At 38.3% G+C, this 15,689-nt stretch overlaps 1 protein-coding gene across 1 annotated transcript in view; it reads left to right on the forward strand.

The window, feature by feature from the left end:
* Positions 1–15,689, forward strand: part of TRPM3 (transient receptor potential cation channel subfamily M member 3) — a 481,810-nt gene that overhangs the window by 454,029 nt on the left and 12,092 nt on the right. Inside the window, 1 exon segment of the mRNA XM_036893415.2 lies at positions 1,885–2,017. Coding sequence (XP_036749310.1) covers positions 1,885–2,017 — 133 coding nt within the window.

The raw sequence follows: 15,689 nt of genomic DNA on the forward strand, positions 1-15,689 counted from the left end.
ACGTGCCCAGCCGGCTGCACCCGCTGCCTGTGCCCAGCTCTGGAGCCTTGGGAGGGGCAGGAGGGTACGCTCGCCTGCGGAGCAGGGCTGGAAAGAAGAGGCCGAGGCCGAAACTGAGCATTCTTAGCCTCACATCTTTCTTAGTGAGATAAACCCAGTCTCCAGCAGGGGTGTTTTAGTGCCTTCATAGGTTCTAAGTGTCTTACTTTCCAGACGTCCCACCAACAAAATATATCTGCCGTATTAACATGCTCCCAATGCTGCATTATATATACTTTAGGCATAATTACATGAGTTGGGTTGCAGGTGACTGGGTTTGATTTTGGCGTTTTCATTTCTGGACCAATCTTTTTTTTTAGGTGTTAACCATTTCCTAGCCTTGGGGGTTGTGCCTTTATGACTTCATGAAGAAACCATCCCTGTCTTTCTATTATTCCAAGGATAAAACAGAAGACCCTCACCATCTGCCTTTTAGCCAAGTGTTTCTAAAAGGAGGTTCTTTTGGCATTGGGGTGGAATGATTCTTTGGTGTGTAGGAGTGTCCCACACATTGCAGGAGATTCAGCACATCCAGCCTCCACACACTGAGTACCAGTGGTTCCTTTAGATTCCTGAATGTCTTGGGTACCACCTACAGTTAAGAACCACTGGGAATTCAGCCCTATACAAACAAGCTACTGTGGCTTCTCAGTGTGTCAGTAGACCACCTACACCTAATCTAATGAACCAGGTAGGACTGGGGCCCAGAAAGTAGCTCCAGATGATCACTAGCACATCTAAAATTTGAAACCAAAAACACTTAATCAACTGCTTCTCTGAATCTGAAGCTTTAAACAATTTCTTTGACACAGTAATGTCTGACTTCTTTCTAGATATTAAAACTGCAGAGTTGAAGAAGCCAGGAATTCCAAAATTCACTATTTTCACCTGAAACACAAATTTAGGCAAATAGAAAGCTTGGGGAGAAGATAGTTTCAAATTTCCACTGGTCTCTTTCTACAGCTGTATCAGTTATGAATTAGTTTACCTGCTATTAGCAGAAAAACAGATGAACAATTACACAAATGAATAAGCTTTTATTTTTCTTACATAACAAAGAGTGAAGAGGTAAATAGCCCAGAGCTCAACAATGGCTTCACTGAAAGCAAAGAACCCAAGTCCTTCTATTTTTAGATTCATCCATTCTTTATTGCACTTTGTCTCATGGTAGCAGAACAGCTGCTGGACTTTCAGTCATCACATTCATGTTCAAGGCAGGAAGAAAAGGGAAGGTGAAAAAATGTGAAAGAAGTAGCCACATCTCCATAGTTTATCAGGAAAGCAAAAGGTCTTCCCAAAACACTACCTGCAACAGACATATTTTGCTTCATGAGACCCTACAGCAAACTGGGTCACATGGTTGCTACGAACTTCAGAGGAGGCTGCAAATGTGTGTATTTGGCTTTCCAGCATCAGTGGTGTTAAGAGCAAAGTAGTTGCAGAGGACTTTTAGTAAGGCCAGTGAACAATGTTTGTCTGCCACACTCCTCAGCCCAGAAACTGAGCTTTTAAGAAACCTCCATTGTCTACATAGCTTCCCCTCTCTTGATTAAGCTACGTTCTTGGTCTTACAATGCATATAAGTGCAACCAGGCCCTTCAGTAAACCAGATATACTCAAGTGAACTTCATAGAACCATAGTCAATCTAATGCACAGAAGGAAGGCAGTGACACAAGTTACCTGACGGGATTGGATTTAGTCTGAAACTTAGTAAAGAATCTAGACTCCTTTTCTTAACCTTGATTTAGATGAGGAATCTCCTTAGGTCCACAAATCAGATGCCATTGTTTTTACTTCTCCGCCTCATCAATCTCTCTCTCTCTCTTTCTCTTTTTTAACCACAGAACTCTTCATAACTGATGATGAGCTCAAGAAAGTCCATGATTTCGAAGAGCAGTGTATAGAGGAATATTTCAGAGAAAAGGATGATCGATTCAACTCATCCAATGATGAGAGGATACGGGTGACTTCAGAAAGGTGTGTTCTGTGGGCACATCCCTCTTGGGACTGTTTTATGCCATGGTGTGCTCTGTCAATTGATTTTATTTACACAGCCACAAAAAACAGAGACCCCCACACACAGACTTGTGCTTATTTTTATTTGCTTTTATTTTTTGGTATTAATTATACACTTACATGAAAAACATTGTGGTTACTAGATTCCCCCATTATTAAGTCCCCACCACATACCCCATTACAGTCACTGTCCATCAGTGTAGTAAGATGCTATAGAATCACTACTTGTCTTCTCTGTGCTTTATATACTGCCTTTCCCATGCCCCCCCTACATTATGTGTGCTAAACATAATGCCCCTTTTTCCCCTTATTCCTCCCTTCCCACCCATCCTCCCCAGTCCCTTTCCCTTTGGTAACTGTTAGTCCATTCTTGGGTTCTGTGAGTCTGCTGCTGTTTTGTTCCTTCAGTTTTTTCTTTGTTCTTATACTCCACAGATAAGTAAAATCATTTGATACTTGTCTTTCTCCACCTGGCTTATTTCACTGAGCATGATACCCTCTAGTTCCATCCATGTCGTTGCAAATGGTAGGATTTGTTTTCTTCTTATGGCTGAATGATATTCCATTGTGTATATGTACCACATCTTCTTTGTCCATTCATCTACTGATGGACACTTAGGTTGCTTCCATTTCTTGGCAATTGTAAATAGTGCTGCAATAAACATAGAGGTATATATGTCTTTTTCAAACTGGGCTCCTGCATTCTTAGGGTAAATTCCTAGGAGTGGAATTCCTGGGTTAAATGGTATTTCTATTTTGAGCTTTTTGAGGAATATCCATACTTCTTTCCACAAAGGTTGAACTAATTTACATTCCCACCAGCAGTGTAGGAGGGTTCCCCTTTCTCCACATCCTTGCCAGCATTTGTTGTTGTTTTGTCTTTTGGATGTTGGCCATCCTAACTGGTGTGAGGTGATATCTCATTGTGGTTTTAATTTGCATTTCTCTGATGATTAGCAATATGGATCATATTTTCATGTGCCTGTTGGCCATCTGAATTTCTTCTTTGGAGAAGTGTCTGTTCAGATCCTCTGCCCATTTTTTAATTGGGTTATTTGCTTTCTGTTTGTTGAGGTGCATGAGCTCTTTGTATATTTTGGATGTCAACCCCTTATCAGATATGTCATTTATAAATATATTCTCCCATACTGTAGGATGCCTTTTTGTTCTACTTATGGTGTCCTTTGCTGTACAGAAGCTTTTTAGTGTGATATAGTCCCACTTATTCATTTTTGCTTTTGTATCCCTTACCCATAGAGATATATTCATGAAGAATTTGCTCATGTTTATATTCAAAAGAGTTTTGTCTATATTTTATTCTAAGAGTTTTATGGTTTCATGACTTACATTCAGGTCTTTGTTGCATTTTGAGTTTACTTTTGTGTATGGAGTTAGACCATAATCCAATTTAATTCTCTTACATGTAGCTGTCCAGTTTTGCCAACACCAGCTGTTGAAGAGGCTGTCATTTCCCCATTGTATATCCATGGCTCCTTTATTGTATATTAATTGACCATATATGCTTGAGTTAATATCTGGACTCTCTATTCTGTTCCACTGATCTATGGGTCTGTTCTTGTGCCAGTACCAAACTGTCTTGATTACTGTAGGTTTGTAGTAGAGTTTGAAGTCAGGGAGCATACTTCCCCCTGCTTTATTCTTCCTTCTAGGGATTGCTTTGGCTATTTGAGGTCTTTTGTGGTTCCATATGAATTTTAGAACTATTTTTTCCAGTTCATTGAAGAATGCTGTTGGTATTTTGATAGGGATTGTGTTGAATCTATAGATTGCTTTAGGCAGGATGGCCATTTTAACAATATTAATTCCTCCTACCCAAAAGCATGGGATGAATTTCCATTTATTAGTATCCTCTTTAATTTCTCTTAGGAGTGTCTTGTAGTTTTCAGATTATAGGTCTTTCACTTCCTTGGTTAGGTTTATTCCTAGGTATTTTATTATTTTTGATGCAATTGTGAATGGAATTGTTTTCCTGATTTCTCTTTCTGCTAGTTCATCATTAGTATATAGGAATGCAACAAATTTCTGAGTATTAATTTTTGTATCCTGCAACTTTGCTGAATTCAGATATTAGATCTAGTAGTTTTGGAGTGGATCCTTTAGGGTTTTTTATGTACAATATCATGTCATCTGCAAGCAGTGACAGCTTAACTTCTTCCTTACCAATCTGGATGCCTTTTATTTCTTTGTGTTGTCTGATTGCCATGGCTAGGACCTCCAGTATTATGTTGAATAAAAGCGGGGAGAGTGGGCATCCTTGTCTTGTTCCTGATCTTAGAGGAAAAGCTTTCAGCTTCTCACTGTTAAGTATGATGTTGGCTGTGGGTTTCTCATATATGGCCTTTATTATATTGAGGTACTTGTCCTCTATACCCATTTTGTTGAGAGTTTTTATCATGAATGGATGTTGAATTTTGTCAAATGCTTTTTTCAGCATCTATGGAAATGATCATGTGGATTTTGTCCTTCTTTTTGTTGATGTGGTAGATGATGTTGATGGATTTTTTTAATGTTGTACCATCCTTGCATCCCTTGGATGAATCCCCCTTGGTCATGGTGTATGATCCTCTTGATGTATTTTTGAATTTGGTTTGCTAATATTTTGTTGAGTATTTTTGTATCTATGTTCATTAAGGATATTGGTCTATAATTTTATCTTTTTGTGGGGTCTTTTCCTGGTTTTGGTGTTAGAGTGATGCTGGATTCATAGAATGAGTTTGGAAGTATTCCCTCCTCTTCTATTTTTTGGAAAACTTTAAGGAGAATGGGTACTATGTCTTATGTAAATGTCTGATAAAATTCACCTGTGAATCCATCTGGCCTGAGAATTTTGTTCTTGGGTAATTTTTGATTACCAATTCAATTTCATTGCTGATAATTGGTTTGTTTAGATTTTGTTTCTTCCTGGGTCAGTCTTAGAAGGTTGTATTTTTCTAGAAACTTGTCCATTTCTTCTAGGTTATACAGTTTGTTAGCATATAGATTTTCATAGTATTCTCTAATAATTCTTTGTATTTCTGTGGGGTCCATCTTGACTTTTCCTTTCTCATTTCTGATTCTGTTTATGTGTGTAGATTTTCTTTTTTCCTTAATAAGGCTGGCTAGGGGTTTATCTGTTTTGTTTATTTTCTCAAAGAACCAGCTCTTGGTTTCATTAATTTTTTCTATTGTTTTATTCTTCTCAATTTTATTTATTTCTTCTCTGATCTTTACTATGTCCCTCCTTCTGCTGACTTTGGGCCTCATTTGTTTTTCTTTTTCTAGTTTCAATAATTGTGAATTTAGACTATTCATTTGGGATTGTTCTTCCTTCTCTAAATAGGCCTGGATTGCTATACATTTCCCTCTTAGAACTGCCTTCGCTGCATCCCACAGAAGTTGGGGCATTGTGCTGTTGTTTTCATATCTCTCCATATATTGCTTTATCTCTGTTTTAATTTGGTCATTGATACATTGGTTATTTAAGAGCATGTTGTTAAGCCTCCATGTGTTTGTGAGCCTTTTGTTTTCTTTGTACAATGTATTTCTACTTTTATACCCTTGCAATCTGAGAAGTTGGTTGGGACAATTTCAAGTCTTTTGAATTTACTGAGGCTCTTTTTGAGGCCTAGTATTGTTGTCTATTCTGAAAAATATTCTGTGTGCACTTGAAAAGAATGTGTATCCCGCTGCTTTTGGGTGGAGAGTTCTGTAGATGTCTGTTAGGTCCATCTGTTCTAATGTGTTGTTCAATGACTCTGTCTACTTATTTATTTTCTGTCTGGTTGATCTGTCCTTTGGAGTGAGTGGAATGTAGAAGTCTCCTATAATGAATGCATTACAATCTATTTCCCCTTTTAATTCTGTTAGTATTTGTTTTACATATGTAGGTGCTCCTGTGTTGGGTGCATAGATATTTAAATGGTTATATCCTCTTGTTGGACTGACCCCTTTATCATTATGTAATGTCCTTCTTTGTCTCTTGTGACTTTCTTTGTTTTGAAGTCTTATTTTGTCTGATACAAGTACTGCAACCCCTATTAGTTGCATGAAATATCTTTTGTCATCCCTTCACTTTTAGTCTATGTATGTCTTTGAGTTTGAAGTGAGTCTCTTGTAGGCAGCATATAGTTGGTCTTGTTTTTTTGTCCATTCAGTGACTCTGTGTCTTTTGATCAGTGTATTCAGTCTATTTACATTTAGGGTGATTATCGATAGGTATGTACTTATTGCCATTGCAGGCTTTAGATTTGTAGTTACCACAGGTTCAAGGTTAACTTCCTTACCATCTAAGAGTCTAACTTATCTCATTTAGTATGCTATTACAAACATAATCTAAAGGTTCTTTTTTTTCTCTCCCTTTTCTTCCTCCTCCATTCTTTATATATTAGGTACTTTTTGTCTATCCCTTTTTATTACCTCTGGTGACAGCTATTTAACCTTAGAAATACTTCCATCTATAGTAGTCCCTCCAAAATACTGTAGAGATGGTTTGTGGGGGGCTAAATTCTCTCAGCTTTTGCTTACCTGGAAATTGTTTAATCCCTTCTTCAAATTTAAATGGTAATCTTGCCAGATAAAGTATTCTTGGTTCGAGGCCCTTCTGTTTTCATTGCGTTAAATATATCATGCCACTCCTTTCTGGCCTGTAAGGTTTCTGCTGAGAAATCTGATGACATCCTGAAGGGTTTTTCTTTATATGTAATCTTATTTCTCTCACTGGCTGCTTTTAATAGTCTGTCCTTATCCTTGATCTTTGCCATTTTAATTATTATATGTCTTAGTGTTGTCGTCCTTGGGTCCCTTGTGTTGGGAGATCTGTGCACCTCCATGGCCTGAGAGACTATATCCTTCCCCAGATTGAGGAAGTTTTCACCAATTACTTCCTCAAAGACACTTTCTATCTCTTTTTCTCTCTCTTATTCTTCTGGTACCCCTATAGTATGAATATTATTCCATTTGGATTGGTCACAGAGTTCTCTCAGTGTTCTTTCATTCTTAGAGATCTTTTTTTCTCTCCGTGCCTCATCTTCTTTGTATTCCTCTTCCCTAATTTCTATTTCATTTAATGTCCCCTCCACTGTATCTAATATGCTTTTAATACCCTCCATTGTGTTCTTTAATGATTGGATCTCCATCCTAAATTCGTTCCTGAGTTCTTGAATATTTTTCTGTACCTCCATGAGCATGGTAATGAATTTTATTTTGAAATTGCTTTCAGGGAGATTCATGAGGTCAATTTCATTTTAATGTTTCTCAGGGATATTCATAATTTTGCTTTGAACCAGGTTCCTTTGACATTTCATAATTTGTCTGTGGTGTCCTCTAGTGCCCAGAAGCTCTACTGTCTGGAGCTGCTCAGCCCCTGGAGCAATGTCAGTCGTCTCAGGGGAGCCGTGTTGGTGCTTGGGGGGAGGAAAGAGCTGTTTCCTGGTTCCCGGCAGCTATGCCTCTCTCCACTGCCAGAACCAGTGGGCCAAACACACAGGTGTAAGCCTCTATGCTTTGTGTTTGTAGCTGCCATAGATGGGGCTTCCCTCTGGTTGGCTTGACACTAGGGCAGGGGTTGCTGGTTTGCAAGCCTGAGCCAGGTGCAGGCTGGCTGCAAGGAAGACACAGCAGGCTGTGTATCACAGTGAGGAGCCTTGGAGCTGCGTAGCCAGCCAGGGGGATGGAGCACCTGAAGATGGTTTAAGCTCCCAACCTGATGGGCAGAGTGCACCTGGGCAATTTTGTCTATCTGTCCTTTCTCCTCAGCAGTAAGCTCTGTGCATTCCTTGCCCCTTTAGCAGCCCTCTCACTTTTAGGAAGTCTCTCAGACTGCCCACTTTATCAGCCAGATATGAATCCCTGTTTTCCACAAGCAGCTGGAATCTCCGTCTCTCCAGGTATTCTGCCTGTCTTAGCTTTCCAACCCCACTAAATCACCAGAGCACCATACAGTGTAGGTTCATGCTCCCAGGTCTGCTCTTTTCCCCAGGTATATGCAGTCTGGTGCAGCCTTCTTTCCTGTTGCTCTTTCAGGATTAGTTGTATTAATTATATTTTCATATTATATGTGGTTTTAGGAGGAGGTCTCTGTCTCACCTCTCATGCTGTCATCTTTAGTCCAGTCCTCTACCACTTGTACTTATTTTTATTGTCCAAGAAATCTCTGTGCTTATGAGTGAACAGAACGTGGCCTGAAGTGTCTACAAATCAAAACCCCAGACTTACAGATTCTAGTGTTCTCCAGCAGGCTGTAGCAGCCACCCTCCTGGACACTAGAGACTGGGGATTTCAGGACAGAGCAGGAGTCGCTGGCTTGGCCTAGTAGTTGGAAAATTCTGGCCCAGACACAAACCAAGAGACCCAGCCCAACTCAAGGACTTCAGCAGGTTTGTGTTTCATACAGGTCACTGAGAATCTTTTCCAGAGGAGTGGGACCATCCTAGAGTCTGGCTTATATAGGTACTCAAGACCTACTGCATAAATGACAGCAAGAGGCTTGTGAATTATTTAGGATAATGGTTGAGGGTTTTTTCCCAAGTATTATTTTGTTTTTTTCTTCTTATAGAGCAAGGTAAAAGCAAAGAAATAAAATCTGATTCTTTTTTACCCAACAGCTCCATACTTTTAGATATCTGACCACACAGTTTTGTGGACCAGTAAGGCACCAAAAGAAGAGAATCCTTTAAATTTAATAAATCTACCTTTATGCAAATTAATTTACATTTTTAAATTTTTAATAAAAACTTCAGTCTGGGCTGGCACACTAAAAACCCTGTATTTGGGAACCACTATTCTAAAGAACACCGAGTGTTACAAAGCATTGGTGTAGCTTTACATTTTATGCATTTGAGATATAAAGATGACAGAACCAAATTTTAAATAGTGAGAAAGGGTATAATATATTGATAAGTTTAGCTGGTATGATTCAGACTTCTAAGATTTGAGTCAGTCACCTCCAGTTTTCATAAAATGACATTTTGTCTGCTTACCCACTTCATACATTCTCTAGTGACTCTATATGAATTACATAAATGACATTTTTCTGTCCCTGGCCCTTTATTTCTTTAAACAATTCAGTCTAGATAAGTAACTACATACACATTTGCCCCTGATTGTATCCATTGGTACTCAGCCAATATTAATAAAGTTTAAAGCCATGCACAAATTTTATAAACATCTGTCATTGCAAAATAGAGCATTTTATGATATGATGTAAAGCAACTTTCTGGCACATGAAGGAGCTGCAAATCTGAAGATCTCATTCTGAGGCCTTGAAAAAACTATTTACTAATGGACATATAGCCATGTGGTTCCCAGAAAATTGTGCCATGTATACACATTGCCCATTGCCCAGACATATTTCCAAAGCCTATGTCCAGGAGTCTTTGAAATGCATTTTAAACTCAGAAAGCCACAAACAAGGGAGAAAAGAAGGTTGAGGGAAGGTGTGTTTAGATGCAAGGAAGCCTTTGCACCTCTGGAGAACTAGAATGAAAGGTACAGATGCTAGCACCTGCGAACATTTTATAACCATGTCACCTAGTCCTTTAGGATGGAAACGGAAAGGAACTATAGCTCCTGCAGGTGAGCCTATCACCCCACACCTGCAAGCACCTCCAGGAGACTCCTTCCTCAAGGCCTGGATCCTCTCTGGGCAGTTACAGAGCCCCACAAGCAAGGACAGTGACCAGGGTGAGCAGTCCCCAGTGTAGTCGCAGCCCTCCCTGTGTCCTAGTCGTTAGCTGACCCTCTAAACAGCAGGAGCCTGGGCAGCCAGGACAACCCCATGACCAAGCCCAGGTGCCAGAGAAGTGAATCCCAGCCCAGGCCTCATTCCTTCTGTTGCTTCTCTGTGTCTGTTTGGGTTGTGCTTTTTGTGGCGATGGTGGTGGTACTGGTTTGCTTTGCATTTCTAAGTTTGCCAAAAAATAAATCTAAACACTAGAATTTTACTTGGCACAACAGAAACACCAAAGTGCCTGAGGGAACAGGGATCAACCTAGGGAAGAGTGGATCCATATTACCCACTTTGCACATGCTCTAGGGCACAGCCTTTCTGAGTGCAGTGGCAGGTGAACTCATCTGTCCTATTTACATTCAATAGCAAGGTAGAAAGTTAGATAGACATGTATATATACACACTTTTTTTTGTAAACCTAGAGTCTGCAGCCTTTTATTTTCCCTTAAAATATTTAAATACTATTTTTTTTATATTTTTTGACATTTTAAAATTAAAATACAGTGGATATACAGTATTATATTGGTTTCAAATATACAACAGTGATTCAACTGTTATCTATTAAATATTATTAAATGCTCACCCCAACTAGTACAGTTACTATCTGTCAACGCAAGAAGATGTTACAGAACCATTGACTATATTCTCCCTGCTGTGCTTTCATCCCTGTGACTAATTTATATTATGATTGAGATTTTGTGCCTCCTTATCCCCTTCACCTGTTTTACCTACTCACTCTGGCCCCTTTCCCATGACTACCACCCAACACTTCTCAGTGACTATGAGTCTGTTGCTATTTTGTTCATTTGTTCTGTTTTCAGATTCCACATATAAGCAAAACCGTATGGTATTTGACTTTCTCTGCCTGGCTTATTTCACTGAGCATAATGCCCTCTTGCTCCATCCATGTTGTCACTAATAGCAGGATTTCTGTGTCTTCTTATGGCCAAATAATATTCCATTGTATATATGTACCACATCTTCTTTATCCATTTATTTATTGATGGACACTTTGGTTGCTTCCATATCTTGGCTATTGTAAATAGTGTGACAGTAAACACAGGGGTGTGTGTATCTTCTTGAATCAGATTTTGTTTTCTTTGGGTAGATTCCTAGAAGTGAAATTACTGGGTCAAATGGTATTTCTACCTTTAGTTTTTTGAAGAACTTCCTTACTGCTTTCCACAGTGGCTGCACCAATTTACATTCCCACCAACAGTGCAGGAGGGCTGCCTTTCCTCCACATCCTCGCCAGCACTTGCTTTTTCTTGTCTTTTGAATAATGGTCGTTTTGACTGATGTGAGGTGATACCTCATTGTGGTTTTGATTTGCATTTCCCTGATAATGAGCAGTGTGGAGCACCTTTTCATGTGCCTGTTGGCCATCTGTATGTCTTCTTTGGACACATGTCTATTAAAGCCCTCTGCCCATTCTTTAATTGGGTTGTTTGTTTTTTTAGTGTTGAGGCATGTGATTTCTTTATATCCTTTGGATGTTAATCCCTTATCAGAGATATCATTCATGAATATATCCTCCCACACTATAGGTTATCTTTTTGTTTTGTTGATGGTGTCTTTTGCTGTAACAAAACTTTCTAGTATGATGTAATCCCACTTGTTTATTTTTGCTTTTGTTTCCTTGCCTGGGGAGATGTGTCCAGAAAAAAATTTCTCATGCTTAGGTTCAAGAGATTTTTTTGACTATGTTTTCTTCTGAGAGTTTTACGATTTCATGTTTTATATTTAGGTCTTTAATCTATTTTGAGTTTACATTTGTGTATGGTGTTAGACAGTAATCCAGTTTCATTCTTTACATGTAGCTGTCCAGTTTTATACACACATTTCTATACTTATATATGTTTAATATACATAAGTTAACTGTACACATTCTATATGTACACATACAGAATATTGTATAATTCTCCCTTTAGGTTAGACAGCTCCAATACAGAGATGTGAGATCAGAAAACTTAAGAGCTGGCTCTTTGCTATTCTAAAAGACTTGGGAAAAGAGTTTCTTCAGTACTGTGCCTCATGCTGCTCCTCTTGCCACTGCCTTTTTAAAAAAATTGACATAAATTATATTTGCATGAGCCTTTTAGAAATACAAAGATACTTCTATAATTATCAATTTAAATGTATCATTATTAGATCATATTTTTGTACCCAAATGGAATGTAAAATGTGCAATAAATACTTGGGAGATTGCACCTCATAGGAAACTTATTCTGAGAAATCCTTGTTTTTTCCATTTTTTATATAGCAATGACCCTGATGCATCCTGAACCAATACAGTACCTCTACTTTGAGTCAATATCTAGCTAATATCAAAAAAAAAGCTTTTAACCTATTAAACAGCATTGATGATTGGCTTCTTTTCTGATGATTTTTGGACTCCTATCGTTAAATTCTGTTCCATCAAATTCCATGCTCACTGTCCTTTTACAAACTCAGTTCTATTTCAGTATGTGCACCCTGGGCTTTCCTTGTGTACCATGCAGAGAGGCAGATGCTGAGGGCCCACAAGGCAGGGCGCTGTCCTCGAGAAACACTCAGTCTCACTGAGTTCAAACGCACAGCCAACGCAGGAACAGCCAGAAACATCTAACCCAGCGGTTCCTAAACTCTGAGGGCCTCAGAATAATCTGCAGGGCCTGTTACAACACGGGTTGCTGGATATCTCCCTACCCCCAGTTCCTGATTCACTGTGTCTGGGGTGGGGCCTGAGAATTTGTTTCTAGCAAGTTTCCAGATGCTGCTGCTGGTCCACTGACCACACTTTGAGGACTGATGGGACCCAGTGGACAAGCTTCAAAGTCCAATGTTAGGAGAAGATGGTACAGAATTATTCATTGTAGAGCACATAAAATTTAGCACCATAAACTTGAAAAGGGATCCGGAGGTCACTGAGCACACATTACTTGTGCCCAAAGCAGTTGTTTCTCCCACACACCTGACCAGTGGTAATTCAACAAATCTGTTCTGAGCAGCAGGCATGAGTATGGCCTGGGTAGTGGGGATGTAAAATAAGGCTCTGCTTTGAAAGAATGCATTGTCTAGCTACACATAGCCTCTATGTGAACACCTCCTGAAGGAGGAGAAACTGCCTTAGATAACAGCCTAATGAATAAAAACAGAAAAAATACTAAATTATTTTCTCCCTGAGAAAATATTCTACATATGTGAAGATCATTATCATCTCCCCACTTTTATTTTTCCAAACTAAGTACCTCAAAACCCTTTAACTGCTTATGATGCACACAGCACATCAAATATTATCCTGCTCAGTTTCTCAATATGCGCCTTAAATTGTCAATTTCACCCTTTAAAGGTAGTACATAAATGGAACCTAATTCTGTGTTGAAATTAGAGCCTAGATGTAATGCCTTCATTCATTTATCATTTTTGAGCACCTACTATGTGCTGGGCTAATAGTCATAGAATACAAGGACAAGAAGTTATTTCATGTAAAAAAAATAGCACAATATAATGGAAAGATTTTAATATTGATTTACAGTAACTAGCTGTTTGACCTTAAGCAAGTTAGTTAACTGCTCTGAACTTATGTCCCCATCTGTACAATGGAGCATTAATACCTAATGAAGAGTATTAAAAGTTATTGATATAACATATATGAGATATAATGCTTTCAGTAAATGGTAGTTATTATTATTTGGTCTACAGCATTTCATTTGCTGTAAGATTGCATCATAATCATAGCAGCCAAGTCACATCTTTGGTTCACGGTGAGCCTACAATTAATTAAAACCAGAGTTTTTTCACATGAGCTAATTCAAATATCCTCAAACCTCTTATGAAATGTTTGCTTTAATCTAAAATTAGGACTTATTTATTGCTGTGAAACTCAAAAATATTTTTTTCCTTTGTGTTCATTCCAGCACTTCAAGACCTATTGATATCCTGTTTTTATCCAGTATATTAATTTTTCATCTTATTCACTTGATGTAAATTGCTTGATAAGCATACCTACTATACTCCAACATAATTTACCAAAATGCTCACCAGCACAGATCAGGTGAACCAGGACAGACATCGCATGACTCAAAAATTACTTTTCATAACAATGTTGGCCCGCTGCTCTGCCATCTCTCGCTGGCTAATCAGATAGCCAGGTAGCCACATGTTTACAGTCAGCCCAGTGTGTCAGCCTCCCTGCTAAAATCACAATGTACTTCATTACAAATATTGTGCATCTCTGTTACTTTATTGGTCTAGATTATCAAAAAAGAAACTATTAATTTTGCGCCCATGTAGTAACCTGTTAACTGACCCTATCTTTTTAAGGTAGTCAAAAGATACTATCTGCTTAATACCTACTATTAAGCCATCCTGTAATGCTGCTTACAATTTATGTCCAAATCCAATAATTCCTAGAATCCAGGAACTTCTAATGTCAGAAAAAAATTGTCCTATCTCCAGTCTCCTGGCATTTCTTTTTATTTCCTATTGGTTCTTTGTGTGTGTGTGTGTGTGTGTGTGTGAAGTATAGTTGATATACAGTATTATATTAATTTCAGGTGTGAAACATAGTGATTGGACAACTTTATACATTACAAAATGCTCACCACAGTAAGTGTAGTAGCCATATGACACCATACAAAGTTATTACAATATTATTGACTATATCCCTTTGCTGTACTTCTCATCCCTGTGACTTCATTATTTTATAACTGGAACTTTGTACCTCATTATCTCCTTCACATATTTTTCCCACCCCTTCACTCTCATCCCTTATGACAATGACCACTTTGTTCTCTGTATTTATGAGTCAATTTCGGTTTCGTTTTAGTTTTTTAGATTCCACATATAAGTGAAATTATATTTATTTGTATTTCTGTCTGGTTTATTTTACTTAGCATAATACCCTCTAGGTCCAACACATGTTGTTGCAAATGGCAAGATTTCATTCTCTTTTATGACTGGGTAACATTCCATTGCATATATGTAGCACATCTTTATCCATTCATCTATTGATGAACACTTAGGTTGCTTCCATATCTTGGCTATTGTAAATAATGCTATAATAAATACAGGAGTCCATATATTTTTTTGAATTAGTATTTTTGTTTTCTTTGGGAAAATACCCAGAAGTAGAATTAATGGATCATATGATGGTGTTTCTTTTTTAAGTTTTTGAAAGCCTCCATACCATTTTCCATAGTGACTGCTATTTCCCATTGGTTCTTAAGGGTTATATTTTCTGGTAATCACATGGAAGTTCTTTTCTGATTCCTTTAATTTATTTAAAGCAGCATTCACTCATGGGCACCATCTGCCCACATGGGAGCCTACTGCTAGTGCTCTGGGGAATAGTTGAAATTTAGAAGGGGCATGGCCTGCCAGTCCTCTTTCTCTGTTTACCACATTTCTTTTAAGCACATATGAGGTTATCAGAGAAGAAAGTGAATTTATAGAAAATAACAATCCTTAAGTTAAGAAATTACAGTGATTATTAAAATTCATTCTAAGTGCCTTTGGACTGGGTGTGCTCTCTCCGGCCCCAGAATCCCTGCCTCTATCCTCTTATACCTGCTTACTTCACTTCTGCCCCACGCATAGGTATTTAATTCTCAGACCACTGACATAAGGCTTCCAGACCCTCCTCACCATTACCCCACCTGTTGGGCTGACCTTGTCAGAAGTTATACAGTTTGAGTTTTCTCCTCAATGGTAACAATATAAGCTAACTAGGGTATATACTATTTCTAGCATCATCTTTTAATCTAACATTATCTTTCCCAAACCAATGCTTTGTGCCCTCTTTTCACTTCACCTGAATCCAAAAAAGTGATAAGACATAACTATTAATAGTTTGTGCAACTTATACTTTTTCATAATAAAGAAACAGATAAATTAGGATATATGAAATTCATAAATAAGCAAAAA

The sequence above is a fragment of the Manis pentadactyla genome, chromosome 3 (assembly GCF_030020395.1).
Source record: "Manis pentadactyla isolate mManPen7 chromosome 3, mManPen7.hap1, whole genome shotgun sequence".
Taxonomy (NCBI): Eukaryota; Metazoa; Chordata; class Mammalia; order Pholidota; family Manidae; genus Manis; species Manis pentadactyla.